The sequence below is a fragment of the Dendrobates tinctorius genome, unplaced genomic scaffold (assembly GCF_039654945.1).
Source record: "Dendrobates tinctorius isolate UK_male_01 unplaced genomic scaffold, ASM3965494v1 ptg000056l, whole genome shotgun sequence".
NCBI classification, from domain to species: domain Eukaryota; kingdom Metazoa; phylum Chordata; class Amphibia; order Anura; family Dendrobatidae; genus Dendrobates; species Dendrobates tinctorius.
Window position 1 is genome coordinate 12390109 of NW_027361724.1, and position 17567 is coordinate 12407675.

At 41.6% G+C, this 17567-nt stretch overlaps 1 protein-coding gene across 2 annotated transcripts in view; it reads right to left on the reverse strand.

Annotated features, from left to right (window-relative positions):
- Window positions 1–259: 259 nt before the first annotated feature.
- The window catches only part of PDE1A (phosphodiesterase 1A), a 317847-nt gene continuing 300539 nt past the window's right edge, over window positions 260–17567 (reverse strand). For both annotated transcript variants that reach the window (XM_073577497.1, XM_073577498.1), the window contains exons 13-14: window positions 16462–16649; window positions 260–740 (exon numbers count right to left, since the gene is read on the reverse strand). In XM_073577497.1, coding sequence (XP_073433598.1) covers window positions 688–740; window positions 16462–16649 — 241 coding nt within the window. In that variant the 3' untranslated portion in view covers window positions 260–687. The remainder of the gene's footprint in view (window positions 741–16461; window positions 16650–17567) is intronic.

The window sequence follows — 17567 nt, forward strand, 5'->3', positions numbered from 1 at the left end:
CAGTGGAGCAGCAACCATAAAATAAGAGCAAAATCTGCCCACTTTTGACCTGATGAAAAGCCCCCTTTAATCTGGACATACCGATTAGACTGGCTAAACTCAATGATTTTCTTCTGGTTTTGGGACGGTTGCCAGAAGAGTACACAAATTTATGTGGGGTCAGGGGGTTTCATTAGTTCAACTAGTAATCTAGTAAAGGCCAGTCTGGTAATTTTTGTGCTATTTTTGCCAACAGAAAACTTTCACTGATACACATAAATCAAAATGAACAAAGTTTTATTAACAGTCTGAAAAAGTGATGATGTCCACAGGGAACAACTAAGAAAAACAAACAGATTTTCCTAGTGTCAAAGTTTTTGGAAAAATTATAAAGGAAACAAGTGCATAGGTCAACAAACTATTTACATGCCCCTGATATGTACATGATTTTGTGTATATGTGATATATTCATAAATTAACATCTACTACAGAAATCCCACCATGCCTCTGCATTCACCGTGTTTGGATTTGTGTCTTTCCCTAGTTTTCTAATTCTGGGAAATGAATTCTGAAGACAAACGTATGGTGTACAATGCTTCATTTCTCCAGTGTCACTGTAGCTGGGCCGCACATTCTTGTTCTTCTTCTTGTCCTTCGAACCTGCCTCCAGTTATCATTGAGTATTATGATTTTCCCCAGATTCAGGTTTCACAGTTCTCTCTCGCTTTCTTCATTGTTGTTTATGGATTTCAAATTTCTTTCTACAATGAAAAAGTGGAAATATTTCAGAAAAATTAAGATTTTTCCTTGCATGTTTATGACACCTTTGGGACCATTCATCAAGTCATGGAGTAAGATGTGTGTTCCTCACATTGAACCATGAACATCTCTCAGCTGCTGTGTACCAATATACAACATGTACTCTAATCATTTACTGAAGTACATTTTTGTTCTAATTTACCCCATTCTTGTGTCATAAATTATGATAAATTTTCTGGTGGGTACAGCTGGCCTCTCCTCTCTACTGTCTTCAAAAAGCAAAAAAACGTGATGTAAAAATGACAAAACTTTCAAAATGTTTGCTCAACTAAGAGTTGCTCAATGATTTTCCAACATTTCAAACAGTTTTACTGAAGAATTCTTCCTCAAACTGCTAATTCTGCACCTTAAAGGGGTTGTCCGGTCTAAATCGATAAGTTTGCAGTCACTCTATTTGACTGCAGACTTATAAATCCCCCCAACGCATGCACTGTGGGGATTCGCCTGCTTCTGTGCTGGCACCAGAGAGTTTGTATGTGTTATACACACTCCTGGCCAGAGCCCATCTAGTGGACGTGGCCTCGCTCCATACACTTGTATGGAGTGAGGCCGTACCCTCTAGTCGGCCATGCCTATTGGACGGCCGTTTCACTAACACTTGTATGGAGTGTGGCCGCGCCCTCTAGTTGACCATGCCCACTGGACGGCCGCATCACTAACACTTGTATGGAGTGAGGCCGCACACTCTAATCGACCTCACCCCCTAGTTGGCCATGCCCACTGGACGACCACGTCACTAACACCTGTATGGAGTAAGGTCGCACCCTCTAATCGGACTCGCCCTCTAGTTGTACACGTCCAATCTAAGGCCACATAATTAACACTTGTATGGAGTGAGGCTGCATACTCTAATTGGCCTCACCCTCCAGTAGGCCATGCCCACTGGATGGCCACATCACTAACACTTGTATGGAGTGAGGCCGCACCCTCTAATTGGCCTCACCCTCTAGTTGGCAATGCCCACTGGACAGCTGCTTCACTAGTCGGTGTGCAGCCTTGCTCAATACAAGTGTATGAAGCATTGTCATGCCCACTGGATGGGCTCTGGATGGGAGTATGTATAACGCATACATATCCTCCGGTCCTGGCTCAGAAACCGGCGAATCCTCGCAGCGCACAGTGTGTGGGCTAGGAGGATTCATAAGTCTGCAGTCACACAGAGTGCCTGCAGACTTATCAGTTTACACCGGACAACCCCTTTAATTTGTTTTTTGGGGGGACAAAAATGTTGCAGCCAGATGCTGATATGATAATTAAGTGGGCACCACAACAATATCAGGGGGGAAACACCGCATAGTAGAAAATTCTGGAATATGAAATAAGAAAAGTACAAACTATACAAAAAAGAAAAAGCATATATATAATCCTAAAATCTGGACTGATAGGCTATAGAGATTTTGAGTTACTATTGTACCCTATTCTGCTATATTAGGACGCACTAAGTGCAGGCTGCAATGACCGACTCCACATTTTAACTCCAAAAATAGGCCCAGCAGGAACACTTACATCCTGCTTTTCTCAAGACTTTTCTATTCCTGGGAAGTTTTATCTTTTTTCCAAGAAAACAACTTTAACATCTCATTTTAAGTCAGTATTTAAATTCAACAAAATCGTTTCAGAACGATCCTATTTTCAGTAAGCCAGGAGTAAAAGAGGCGATGACATCAATGATTTTCCATCTTGGCCTTGGCATTGTTCGAGTAAAATATGTTTCCATTTGATTCAGCAATCCGCGGTAGTTTGCTCACAGAAGGTAAGAGGTAACCTGACTCCTTATCAATCATATCTATGTGTATTCTTCAAGCACTAATGGACAGCAGATGGCTTTTTGTCTCCTCGATAATTGCAACTGAGCACATTACCCTATAGTTGTAAATGCCAGAGAGCCTCTTTGGGGAGATTTGCACTTTTCCAGACCAGCCTTGAAGCATTGATGGTTTCTTCTTACAGTCTCTCCTTCTGCCTGAAGTCTACGCTCTACAAGTCTGAGCAGACTAATTATAGAGCCATACGTCACTTTTATAGTTCCTTCTGTTTGAGAGGAAATTATATTTCTAATCCAGGTTTTATGACCCTGTGTCAAGACGGGAATCTGATCGATTGCTCGGTCATCACTTTGCTCCTCATCGTGTCGCAATAATGTGCTATTAAGGGTGACTGGTAATTGTCTTCATTAGGCTGGAGTCAGACACAACGTATAAAAATACGGTCCGTATTTTATGGTCGAAATACGCAGAAATATTCCCTGAACAGTGATCCGTATGTCATCCGTTGGCAAGGCTAGGATGCGACTTTTGCACATGTCAGCATCCATATGACATCCGTATTGCATCCATATGCCGAGATTCTCTCGCCGGCTTGCAAAATGGACATATAATGGATCCCAATGACAGGTTAAAACACAAACGAAAGAATAGATATAGACACATAGAATACATTATATATATATATATATATATATACTAGATGGTGGCCCGATTCTAACGCATCGGGTATTCTAGAATATGCAGGCTGGGCGTGACCAATCAGTGATCGCTGGTGCGTCGCTGGTGAGATGTCAAACAGTAAGATCTCACCAGCGACGAAGCAACGATACGGAATGATACGACGGTCATTGGGACCCTGTCTCTCAGACCTGTAGTATTGAGGTAATTTGTCGTTGTCCCTTTCAAACACACCGATGCATGCTGGCCAGCGAGAGACCGACATTCAAAAGATGGTCCAGGACGATCCACCACGATCGGCGATCTCGCAACAGGGGCCTGGTCGCTGCTGCGTGTCACACTGAACGAGATCGCTAGTGCCGGTTGGGATACTTCCGCAGCCGGGAGATTACCAATCAGCAGTGCGGGCGCTACCAATTAGCAACGCGGGATTTCCGTTACAAACAGACAGACAGAATTAGATGATTATATAGTAGATACATGTCATTGAGACACATATATATATTTTATATATACTAGCTATGAACCTGTTCTATGCCCAGTTGGCGAGCATTTTTATTGGTATATGGTCTCCTATCCTGGTATGTGCTGACCCCCTCCTATCCTGGTATGCATGGCACCCCTCATTCCTATCCTGGTATGTATGGCATTCCTCATCCCTATCCTGCTATGCGTGGCCCCATCATTCCTATAATGGTATGCATGGTCCCCTCACCCCCGCCCATCCTACATAGTAACATAATAACATAGTTATTAAGGTTGAAGGAAGACTTTAAGTCCATCTAGTTCATCCCATATCCTATCCTAACTTGCCCTAACATGTTTATCCAGAGGAAGGCAAAAAAAAACCCATGTGGCAAACAGCACGCTTCACATTGGGGAAAAAAATTCCTTCCCGACACCACATACGGCAATCAGACTAGCTCCCTTTATCAACGCAATATGAAGGAAACTAGTGTATATACCCTGTAATATTATACTTTTCAAGAAAGGCATCCAGACCCTTCTTAAATTTTAGTAGAGAATCACTCATTACAACATCATACGGCAGAGAGTTCCATAGTCTCACTGCTCTTACAGTAAAGAATCCGCGTCTGTGAGTATGCTTAAACCTTCTTTCCTCCAGACGTAGAGGATGCCCCCTTGTCCCTGTTACAGGTCTAAGCGTAAAAAGATCATTAGAAAGGTCTTTGTACTGTCCCTTCATGTATTTATACACTGTAATAAGATCACCCCTAAACCTTCAATTTTCCAAATTAAATAACCCCAAGTGTAATAACCTGCCTTGGTATTGTAGACCCCCCAGTTCCCTAATAACCTTGGTCGCTCTTCTCTGCACCCGCTCCAGTTCAGCTATGTCTTTCTTATACACCGGAGACCAGAACTGTACACAGTATTCTAAAGTTTCGGAACTATTTCCTATGCTGTCAGTTCACTTCCCGTCAGCCGGGGACTCTACGTAGCCTCAGTGATGTCAGCGGTAGTCACTGAAGCTGTGCGGAGTCCCTGGCTGACCTGAGGTGAACTCAGGAGCGTGGGAAAAAGTTCAGAAATTTTCCCACGCTTATTAGTTCATCCCCAGTCAGCCGGGGCACCTATGCAGACATGATTTCATTCATTCTGCAGTGGTTTACAGCGGGGCTGGTAGCATTAGCACTGGTACCTGTTGTAAACTAGCTAATCCCTTGTGATGGATTGCAGCGGGGGACCTGACTGAACGGCGGAAAGGTATGGATATTGTTGTTTTTTTATTTATTTTTTTTTACAGGACAACAAGGGACTCAGTTGGATTAGCAGAATAATAAATTTGGTGTGATTATTTCATTAAAATAATTTTAAATTAATGTGTGTGTCTTTTCTAACCCTTTACTACTATAGGATTAATAATGGATAGGTGTCTTATCGACACCTCTCCATTATTAACCCGGCTTAATGTCACCTTTCAATAGCATGGTGACATTAACCCATTATTATTAACCCATGAGCCACCACTAAAGGCAATGGGAATAGAGAGGCTAAGTGCCAGAAGAGGTGATCTTATAGATGCGCCTTTTCTGGGGTGGCTGGGGGCAGATTTTTTAGCCGGTGGGGAAAAAACAATGGTCCCTCTCTAGGCTATTAATAACTGCTTTCACTCACTGGCTTTCCCTGTCTGGCGGAGAAATTACCATGGCAGCCCACACAATTTTTTGGAACGAATTTACCCATTAATTTAACACCTACATGTCCAAAATTTTGCACACATACACTAATCTAATTATTAGTCGAAGACATATATAAAACTAAATGAAATGAAATGGTTTATTGTATGTACACTATGTGTCATTTCATGTCGGGTTCGGGAATAATTTTACAGAAGCCGGCAATTGATTTAGAGGCTATTATGCTATGTAGAACTCTATGAAATAAAAATATATATATATATGTCTCAATGACATGTATATAAATATATATATATAAATATATATATATATATATGTATTCTATGTGTATATATCTATTCTTTCTATTCTTTAGTAAACATGTCAGCATGATTTTACTGTATCGTAAAATGAATTGCCGGCTTTTGTTAAAGGACACCGGTGCGTATTTCTCGCAAGTCACACTTCCGGTCCGTGTGTAGTCCATTGTTTTCTCACCCCCATAGACTTGCATTGGCGTATTACAGGCGTAATGCGCTGACAATCACAGCATGCTGCGATTTTCTCAGCCCGTATAATATGGCCGAGAAAAAAATCAGCTGATGGGAGCTGTCCCATAGATTAACATTGGTCCGAGTGCTATGCGATTTTTTTCTCGCATAGCACTCGTCCGTATTTCTCGCTAGTGTGACGCCGACGTTCGAGTCAAGTCTTGATTACTACAAGTCTACTTATAGTAATGGCAATCCTAGGACACCTCCTTGACGTTACTGAAAGGTTCGGTTACAGTGTTACATGGTCACATAAGAAGGTAGGGATTAATTAAAATTAGCGTTTCACACTCAAGTCTTACACTTAAGTACATGTAGTAAAATGTTCCCAAACTATTAAAAGGGACATGCCACTTAACCCATCTGCCATACTTATACAGCAGAAGTGTGGATGATATGGAGAGGACTCAGGGGTAGAGTTGAGCGACTTTGGTCGGATCGGGTTTCATGAAACAAAATTTGTTTCAGATGAAACTGGTCCGACTAGGGCAAAAAAAGTCGGAGTTTTGTCCGAAACCCGACCCCAATGCAAGTCAATGGGAAATAAAAGTCGGCGTTGAGCGGATTAATGTCATCCACTCAATGCCGACTTTTATTCCCCATTGACTTGCATTGGGGTCGAGTTTCGGACAAAACTCCAACTTTTTTTGCCCTAGTCGGGCCAGTTTCATCTGAAACAAATTTTGCTTCATGAAACCCGATCCGAACAAAGTCGCTCAACTCTACTCAGGGGTCCATCCTGCTCCGCAAACTACAGGTGACAGGTGCAATGTAATCCCTTAGATCCTGGGGTTAATAGCAACTGTGGAATCTAAGTAGTTTAACAGAAGGAGGCTCTGTCTCTCTGTTGGCCCTTTCCCCGTGACGAGGTCAAAGCGTGCAAATTATATTGTGATGGCAGCCGGGGACCTGAAGCGAACCCCCCATGTCTGCCATATTGGTACTCCATTAAAGCCCCTTCCCCTAACAAAGTTATTAGTGTTGAACGAACGTATTGGGATAAGGTGTTATCTGAGCATGATCTAGTGCTAACCGAGTGTCTTTGGCGTGCTCAAAAAATGTGTTTGAGTCCCCGCGACTAAAGGTCTCATGGCTGTTAGACAGCCGCAACACATGCAGGGATTGCCTAACAGACAGGCGTTCCATGCATGTGTTGTGGCTGAATAATGAACAGGAAATCCCTGCATGTGTTGTGGCTGTCTATCATCCACGAGACATGCAGATGTGGTGACCCGAACATATTTTTCAAGCACGCCAAAACACTCGGTTAGCACACAAGCATGCTCGGATAACTCCTTATCCGAGCACGTTCGCTCATCACTAATAGGCAAAATTACTATAAAATCTTAAAGTATATTGAGACAGAAATCGCTTGTAAAAGTCTCTTAAGAAAAATAATTTTTGAAAAATATATAATCCTATACTTGGCTTTTTCCAGAAGTCCTATAGAAAATGACTAGAGCAGAAATCAAGCATGCGCATCTCCACTGCACTCAGGACGGGACTGTAGAGCCCTATTCTTGGGGTTCCAGACTCCCTATGTCAGGATCACTGGGGGTCACAGCAGTTGGACCCCCAGTGATCAGTAACTGATTCCCTATCCGTTGTAAAGGTATCCCAATACTTTCACCCATACAGTGTCTATTACATTACTTCCTATTCTAACACTACATACTAGAATATTCTGTTATTGGGGATTCTTCATGTTCTGCACTGGTGGTCCGCATCGCTTTGCTTTGCCAATGTGACTAATCCTTCACCCGAGTATTAATTCATTGCTGAGCTCGGAGGCCGGGCAACCAGGCAGTCATCACAATGGCCTATAGGAAGGGTTGATAGACGTAGCAGACATTATATTGATTTTTCTCATGCATAGTCTCAGCTGTCATCACATCCTGCAGTTTATGTTCGCCCATGACGTTGCCCCTTCCTGATTTTTATTGCAGTCATATAGTTTATTGCTGTAGTCATTGTTTGTGCTGATAAAAGTCACTTATAATATTAATTATTTATGGCGCAGTTTACAGACTGGGTCCTCGTAATTTTATTTACACGGAAAAGGGTCATACGACATTTCATGTAAAATGTACGGAGACGATTTTTATGTATCCGGTCAGTTACGTTTCATTGTTCTATTACGCTGACAAATGCAAAATATCCTAATATCTCTGGCTATTCTATTTTATCATTATTAAAGGCCTTATTCATGCTTATACTTGCTCTATAATGAAAACGTACCTACAATTTCTATATATTTATATATTTTGTTTTTAAATTTGCAAATTCCAACCAATCCCTCGCTGCCAGCGGTCAGTGAATGGAAACAGGTTTTGCTCTAATAGTAAATTACACATGACAAGCATGGGACTCATAGGCGGTTTCCATGATTCCATAAGGGGCAATGAGGCTGCCAAGAATGGCGATCGCTGTAACCAGAGCACGTGTTGCACTGGGGGGAATAACTGCTGGGACCAGAGTTATTTTTTTCCAGATCCCCACAATTGCAGCAGGAACAGACTGTGTGTAACAGATGGGCTTTTGCTGCTTACCTTGTGGCTTCATGGTCAGTAACCACCAGATCATAATGACTGACATATTAGACACAGAGGGGAAACCAGCATTCACCAGTGAAGAATATATCTTTCACAGGTTGTAAAGGTATTAAATGGAACCTAATATGTCATTATAATTGTTTAACCAGTCTAGTGTTTCCACCGTAAGAATACCAGTGAGATTTGAGCAAAGTAATGTTCAAAAAAGCCTTCCAACACGCCAAAAACAGTAAATACAACTTTCACGCATCAACGATCTTTCAAGCAGAATCCACATTATCTAGAACCCTCCCTCTTCATCAGACTGCCAGTATTAAGGCTCATACCCATCAGCGTCAATAAAATAGGCCCACTGTCGTTCCTGAAAAGCCGGACGGGTGTCATGCAGGTAGCATGAGATTTTCGTGCGAGTACAATGTGATTTTTCTCACCAGCATCAGTCTGACATTCGAATGACATGCGGAGGACACAGTGCATGTAGTTCGATGGGCTTTACTCACAGTTCTGCACGCGATACAGATGCCCACTTCAGTGCTGTGTCCTCCAGGTGAGGGGTCCAGCCAACTTCCACATAAGATGAAATGCACCTTTCCAGCTTTCCCAGTCAGTGTGTGCCTTTCCTGGTTGTTGTTACCAAACAATTTGCTGCTACAACTCCTTCCTTCCTCTCCAGCACTTTACAGTTATCGTTCTGGGCCAGCAGCTGCGAATCCTGTTCAGACAACGCCTCACCGTTTCTATGATTCTATATAGTGCCTTTCCAGTCGGATGAACTGTGGTAGGGGCGATGGTCCATAAAGTAACCAAGCTTTTGGCTTGCTAGTGGCACCCTGAAGAATGCGATCTAGGCTAGGGGCCATTCCCTTTGTGACCAGTTTCTTCCTCCACCTGACCTGTAGTCAGCGTGGATAAGTGACCCACGGGGAGTTCGCTCCAGCTGTGACCCAGAAGAACCTTCATTTCTAGGGAGCTTCCCTTGTGTTCCAATCCATCCAGCAGCCTATATGCAGTAGAGCTGCTGCAGACACGTCCTTCTGCTTTCCCTCCCTCAGATGGATCTGATCTCACTTTCTATCCTGCTCCCGCTCTAAGCTAAGCTCCACCCACCTCCCAGCACTCTTCGTGTTCCAAGCAGGGAGCCATAAAGGGTGCTCTGCTACACTACTGGTGTATGTGGGATGTGGGTGTTGGAATCTGGTTGTGTGCACTCACCTTACCTGGTTGTGGGGTATATCTCTGTGGCAACTGGACCCTCAGGGGCGCCACATATGCGATCCGTATGCAATATGATTTTAACATGCGCTTTTAGACAGAGTAATCCTTTGTAATTTAAAGATAGTTTTCAAAGTAAATATAGATAGATAGAAATATGGGAGTGAGATATATAATTAGTACAGTGCGTGTGTAGCTTACGGTACATGTATTTAATTAATAAATCCTTAAATTGCAGAAAAAAATTGGTGCGGTATCCCCTCAAATTTTAGTAAACCAGCTGAGGGAAAGCCAACAGCTGGGGACTGTTTTTAGCCTGGGAAGGGGGTAATACACATAGAGCTTCACAGGCTTTTAATATTAGATCACAGCTGTATATTTAGCCTTTATTGATTTTTAAAAGAGTGACCCCCCAAAAAAAATGTTGTCGGATCTGACTATAATTAAAACCAGCAAAGGCTAGGCAGACAGCTGCAGGCTGATATTAATAGCATAGGAAGGGGCCATGGATATTAACCCCTCCAAGACTAAAAACATCAGCTCTCAGCCATCCCATAAGTTGCACGTCCATAAGATGGCACCGAGCCTCCGCCCTGGTGCAGTGGCAAGTGCGGAAATATTATTGTGGTTGATGTCAGCTTTGTATTGTCAGGTGACATCAAGCTCAGAGTTTAGTAATTTAGAGATATCAATAAGACGCCCCCATTACTAACCCCAGTCAAATTGTAAAAAAAAACACAGCCTGAATGAAGTCCTTTATTTTAACCCCTTTCACGACCTTGTTTTTTCCACTTTTCTGATTTTTTTACTCCGTTATTTCGTTATTTCTCTGTAAATATGGCCGTGCGAGGACTTGTTTTTTGAGGGACAAGTTGTACTTTTGAATGACACCATTGATTTACCAGATTGTGTTCTGGAAAACAGGAAAAAATATTCAAAGTGCGGTGAAATTGCAAAAAAAAAGTGCAATTCTACAATTTTTTTTTTTACCATGTTCACGAAATTTTAAAACTGAGCTACAACTATGATTTCTCAGGTCATTACCAGTTCGTAGATATGAAGCATGTATAGGTTATTTTTTTCATTAACCCCTTTCCAACATTGGGCGTAACTGTACGCCATTGTTGAACTCCCTCTGTTTGATGCGGGCTCCGGCGCTGAGCCCGCGCTTTTCTGCGCATATGTCAGCTGATCTACACAGCTGACATGTGCCCGCAACAGCCGTGGGTGGAATCGTGATCCACCTGTGGCTGTTAACCCATTAAATGCCGCTGTCAATTTCTGACAGTGGCAATTAATTTGCGCTTCCAGTGAGCGCGCCGTAAATCCCGCCCATTGATGACCCTGTCACGTGATCGCGAATCACCATTTGTGGCATGACAACCAGAGGTCTCTAGACCTCTATGTTTGTCATAGCCAGATTGCTATGAGCGCCGCCTGGTGGTTGGCGCTCATAGCAAGTGAGCATTTCTCCTACACACAGGCGATCTGATCATCGCCTGTGTGTAGGAAAGCAGATCAAAGAACTGCAGCTTCTAGTCTCTCATGGAGACTATTGAAGCATGCAAAAAGTAAAAAATTTTTTTAAAAAAATATTAAAAAATATAAAAGTTCAAATCACCACCCATTCGCCCCATTGAAAATAAACCAATAAAGAAAAAAAAATAAAAACACACATTAGCTATCGCCACATTCAGAATCGCCCGATGCATCAACATAAAAAAAGAATTAACTTGATCGCTAAACGGCATAACGAGAAAAAGGTCGACATGCCAGAATTAAGCTTTTTTGGTTGCCGCAACATTGCACTAAAATGCAATAACTGGCGATCAAAAGATCATATCTGCACCAAAATGGTATCAAACAGCAGCTTGGTACGCAAAAAATTATTAATCATCCAATTCCAGATCACTAAAAATGGAGACGCTACGGGTATTGGAAAATGGCACAATTTATTATTTTTTTTAACAAACTTTGGAATTTTTTTCACCACTTTGATAAAAAAGAACCTAGACATGTTTTGTGTCTAAGAACTTGTAATGACCTGGAGAATCATAATGGCCAGTCAGTTTTAGCATTTAGTGAACATGGTAAAAAAAAAAAAAAACACTGTGGGATTACACTTTTTTGCCTTTTCACAGCACTTGGAATTGTTTTCCCATTTTTGAGTACACGATATGTTAAAACCAATGGTGTCGTTCAAAACTACATATTGACAGAAATATTTAAATGATATGGCTCTGGGAAGAAGGGGAGCAAAAAATGAAAACGCAAAGCAAAAATACCTCTGGGGTTAAGGGGTTAAGTGGTGAAAAAAAATGCAAAGTTTGCAAAAATAAAACAAATGTCACCTTTGTACAAGACCTGTAGCATCTCCCTTTTTCAGGATTTGGGGCCGGGTGAGGTCTTATTTTTTGCGCGCTGAGCTGACATTTTTATCGATACCATTTTGGGATAGATATGATGTTTTTATCGCCTGTGATTGCATTTTATTATAGATTTTTAATTGTTTTATTTTGAATGGGGGCGATTTGAACATTTATTTTTTTATTTTTTACATTTTCTTTTAAACTTTTTTTTTACTTTTCACATGCAGTAGTCTCTATGGGAGACCAGAAACTGCAATCATCCGATCTCCTGTGCTACAGCCCTGCTGTGTGTAGCTAAAATGATCACCTTCTATGAGCGCGGTGTTCATAGCATTCCCACAATGATAACCACAGGATCTCCTGCCAACCCATCGGTGCCCCGCGGTCATGTGACATGTGTGCCAATGGGCGGTCTAGTGACCAGCTTGCGGAGTGGCCATGTTAAATGCTACTGTCGGAGATTGACAGTGGCATTTAACATGTTAACAGCCGCGGGCGGATCAGATCAGCTGTCATGTGCAGGAAACATGCGGGCTCAGCGCTGGAGATCACATGGAATGCAGGAACACAACCTATGACGTACTTATATGTCATAGGTAGTGAAGGGGTTAATGTCACTGACTTCTTAATATCTATCTATTCTATGTATATATGTATTCTATCTATGCTGTTTTGATGGGTCACGCTGTGAATTTACTTTACTGGACTGATGACATGTCGGGTTTTCTAGGAGATGGGTGCATAAAAATTGGATGGCACGCTCATGGTCCGGGTGCTGTGTGATTTTTTTTCTCTCGCACAAATTGACTTGCATTGGCGAGTCTCGTCTGATATACGCGGCCAATCGCAGCATACTGTGATTTTTTTCTCAGTCTGATCTGAGCTGAGAAAAAAAATCGCAGATGAGCAGGGAATCATAGAATAACATGAGTCAGAGTGCGATCCGATTTTTATCTGATCGCAGTTGTCTGTTTTTCACGTAGATGAGTCCTTGGTGTATTCATCCAACGATGTTGCTCTAAGTCCTGCTGAGATCAGTAGCTCCACAAGTGATCGCCACCAATAATACTACGATGAACAGCTGGACATAGAGCAGCAGTACTGGATCAATAGCTTCCAACTATTTATTTTTTAATATTACCATACTCACAAGAATAAATGTGTTAAACACATAAACAGTAAGTCACACATGCAGCATGCCAGCTGCTCCCCGACCCTGGGTTTCATCGGTCAGCTTCTTCCTGGGTCAAGATCAAGAATGCAGTATAGTTGGCAGTGATTGCTTGTAGAACTATTGTTCTCAGTAGGACTAATAGCAACATCAATGGATGAATATACAGATACTGGAAGTGTGACAAAGAGAGGATCGCAGATTATGTGGATTCTGCCATAAAATCATTGATACAATAAAGGTGTATTTTATTTATTAAAGTGAGCCTGTCAGCAGGATTTTGCTAAGCAAACTACAGGTATTGTCAGGTTGGCATTGTTACACTGATTAAAATGATACCTGGGACAAAGAAATCCATCTTGTGGTTCTTGTGTAATCAGTGTAAGGCCGGGGTCACACTGGCGAGGAATACGGATGAGTGAGAGGCGTTAAAAGCACGCATTAGACACGGACAAATGATTCTCTATGGGTTTGCTCCCAACAGCCGTATATTCTACGCTCCGTGCCAATCGCAGCATGCTGCGATTGTCAGCGTACTACGCCCGTAATACGCCAATGCAAGTCTATGGGTGCGCAAAAAATACGGATTACACACGGACCACACATGTGACTTGCGAGAAATACGCACCGGTGTCTTTTACAAAAGCTGGCAATTCAGTGCGCGATACAGTAAACTCACACTGACAGGTTTAATAAAGAAAGAAAGAATAGATATATACACATAGAATACATATATATATATACTGTATATATATATATATATATACATACATGTCATTGTGACAAACATATACTGTATATATTTATATTTCACAGAGTTCTTCATAGCAGAATAGCCGCTAATTAAATTGCCGGCTTCTATCAAATAAGTCCCCAACCCGACATGAAATGACACATGGTTTACATTCAGTAAAGCATTTCATTTCATGTTTTTTTATATGTCCTTGACTAATAATTAGATGAGGGATTGTGTGCAAAATTTGGGAGTTGTAGTTGTTATTTTAAGGGGTTAATTCTTTGTTAAAAAAAGCGTGGGCTTCCCATTGCCCTATATTGGTGGTGAGTGGGTTAATCTAACAAAGGGTTAATGTCACCATTCGATTGTAAGGTGACATTAACCCTTTGTTAGATTAACCCATTCGCCACTGCTACAGGGCAAAGGGAAGCCCACGCTTTTTTAACAAAGAATTAACCCCTTAAAATAACAACTACAACTCCCAAATTTTGCACACAAACCCGCATCTAATTATTAGTCAGGGACATATAAAAAAACATGAAATGAAATGCTTTACTGAATGTAAACCATGTGTCATTTCATGTCGGGTTGGGGAATGATTTGATAGAAGCCGGCAATTTAATTAGCGGCTATTCTGCTATGAAGAACTCTGTGAAATATAAATATATATATATATGTTTATCTCAATGACTTGTATGTCTGTATATATATATATATATATATATATATATATATATATATACAGTATATATGTATGCATTCTATGTGTCTATATCTATTCTTTGGTTTCTGTTAGAAACCCTGTCATAGGGCTCCATTATATGTCTATTTTGCAAGCCTGCGAGAAAATCTCGCCATACGGATGCTCACATGCACAAAATACGCAACCACACCTTGCTTACGGATGACCTACGGAGCACTATTTAGGGGTCATTCATCCGTATTACGCCTGTAAACTACGGACCGTATTTTGCGTCGGTTAGTGTGACCCCGGCCTTAGAAGTTTTCAGATAATGATATGGCCGACAGTGGGCAGAGTCTTCTCTTCCTGCTCTAAGATAGAGAAACCAAGGACAGACCTGCCCACAGGCTGCCCAGAAGCACAGTCTGTCTCTATGATGAGGAACATGTGTTTGTTTCAAGACTCAGATTTCCATTGGCTTCTCCACACCTGCCAAATTAGACTGAAAGGTCTCTTCCCATCTGTGTATATAGGGAAAAACCAGAGCGGGCAGGGAGAAGCCGGCAGAGACCTATCTCTTTGAATAGTCATCTCATGCCCAGCTCCTCTTTTAAAGATGGTTTTCTCCCAAACACTGCAGCGTTTCAGAAAAACATTGAAGTCTAGAATGTCGGAGATGGTCTCTAATTCATGCTGCCATACTGATTTGGGCTAGAAATATATGTATTAAGAGTTGGCAGAGATTAATCACTATTGTGGATCACAGAAGAGAAAGGATGTGTTCACACTGAGGTTCTTTTTGGCTGAGTTTTCAGAGCGGAAACTCCCCAACTCTCCATTTACAAGTTGTGGTTTTTGAACTCCTCATGATCTTTGGGGAGTTTCTGCTCCAATAACTCAGCAAAAAGGAAGCAAAATTGTTGTGGATTTGACCTGTCTCTAAAATCTGTAGCAGAGCATAGTACCAGGTAAATGAATGAGGCTTTACAAATCTCATCCAAACCTTGCACTTTTTTGCTTTTAATTCACAGCATGTCAATTTCTGATTTATTGGCCCCAGATGTGCTGAAGATTTTCCTTACAGACTTCAAGGAATTAATAATAATCTGCAATAAATCCAAAATAAAATATATTCTTGCAGATTTTGCCTTGTTAATACCTGTGAATCTGTGACGAAAAAAGAACAGCCTAGTTTTAAAATAATTGTCTTTTTTTTCCTTTGTAAGGGTATGTTGACATGGTGTCTTCTTTTAGAAGAATTCAGCCTGGAACTTGCCTGAAAAAAGTTCTAATAGCAATGCCAAAAAGCATGAACATATGCACAGTAATGTCAAAACTACTTGTTTTGGATATGTTCCGTCTTTATTAGCTTATTTTAACCACCTCAGGCTTTGAAAGCTGTGAAGCAGCTAAAAGAAGTGACCTAAACATTTTTCCGGTAGCTTTTGTTTGGAAGCTGCCACTATGTTATACTGTATATGGAATTAAAAGAGTGCATTAAATTCCTGCTGTTTCTGGGTTGGATGTTATTTCTTAAGCTTTGCTTATGTAGCACCATCATAGTCCACAGTGATTGTCATCACTGTCCCCATTGGGGCTAACAATCTAAATTCCCTATCAGTATGTCTTTGTAGTGTTGGAGAATACAGAGGAAACCCACGCAAACACGGGGAGAACATGCAAACTCCTTGCAGATACTGTCCTTGGTGGGAATTGAGCCTAGGACCCCTGAGCACTGAGCCACCGTGCTGCCCAGACCCATGTGGCCCTAACCGTAATGATGCATTCATACTGATTAGTAATACCTTGTACTGCCAGTTCTTTCCATCGCTCTTTGTTTTGCTGAATAATTTCAACCAAATTCTTTTTGAAATGTTGTAAATCTACAGTTGCCAAAGAGCAATCCATCGTAGGGCTTCCATCAGTTGGAGGAGTACGAACACCGGGCTTCTTCTGTATGTCACTACTACGTCCAAAATCAGAATTATTCAGGCTGCAAAAGAAAATAATGTGATTTTGTCACGTGATCGCCAATAAATTACTAGAATTCTAAAGGTTGATTACATACAAAAAAAGTCCTCAACATTGAAAGTGCCATACCCAGAAGGGAAAGTCATATAATCATGGAAATCACAGGATGGATAGACATGTTAATGATATGAAAATGATGAAAAATAGAAACAACATTTTCAAAACATCACAATTTATTCTGAATCACAACGATCCAGATATGCTGGATGGAGACAATTCTAGAGCTGCTGCAGCCATGGTAGCGCATTTAGGCCATGCAGGCTGTGCATAGTAGCATAAGCAACATATGGCCTGGTGTTGGCCTTTTCTTAGAAAAAAAAAGGTTTCTGGGACACTTTTGGAGAAATGTCCAGCTACAGGTGTTCCATTGACCTCATGCTACCTCATGCTACTGCTCTTAAAGGCTATCATGGTGCAGAGCAAGAGAGAAATAGATGATGACATAGAAGTCTCTCTTCTTCAGTGAGGAGTCCATGATACCTTGAGATTGGTCTGAAGACCGCATGGACAACATCATGAAGAGACCTTCACAAGGGAACTTACTCCAAGTACATAATGTGGTGTGGTGACAAAATACAATGCTCAAAAAAATAAAGGGAACACTAAAATACTACATCTCCTCCCTGTCCTGGATTAAAGCATCAGCCAACTCCTGGACAGTCTATGGTGTAACGTGATGCTGGTGGATGGAGCGAGACTTGATGTCCCAGATGTGCTCAATCGGATTCAGGTCTGGGGAAAGGCAGTGCCAGTCCAAAGATTCAATGCCCTCATCTTGCAGGAAATGCTGACACACTCCAGCCACATGAGGTCTGGCATTGTCCAGCATTAGGAGGAACCCAGGGCCAACCGCACCAGTATATGGTCTCACAAGGGGTCT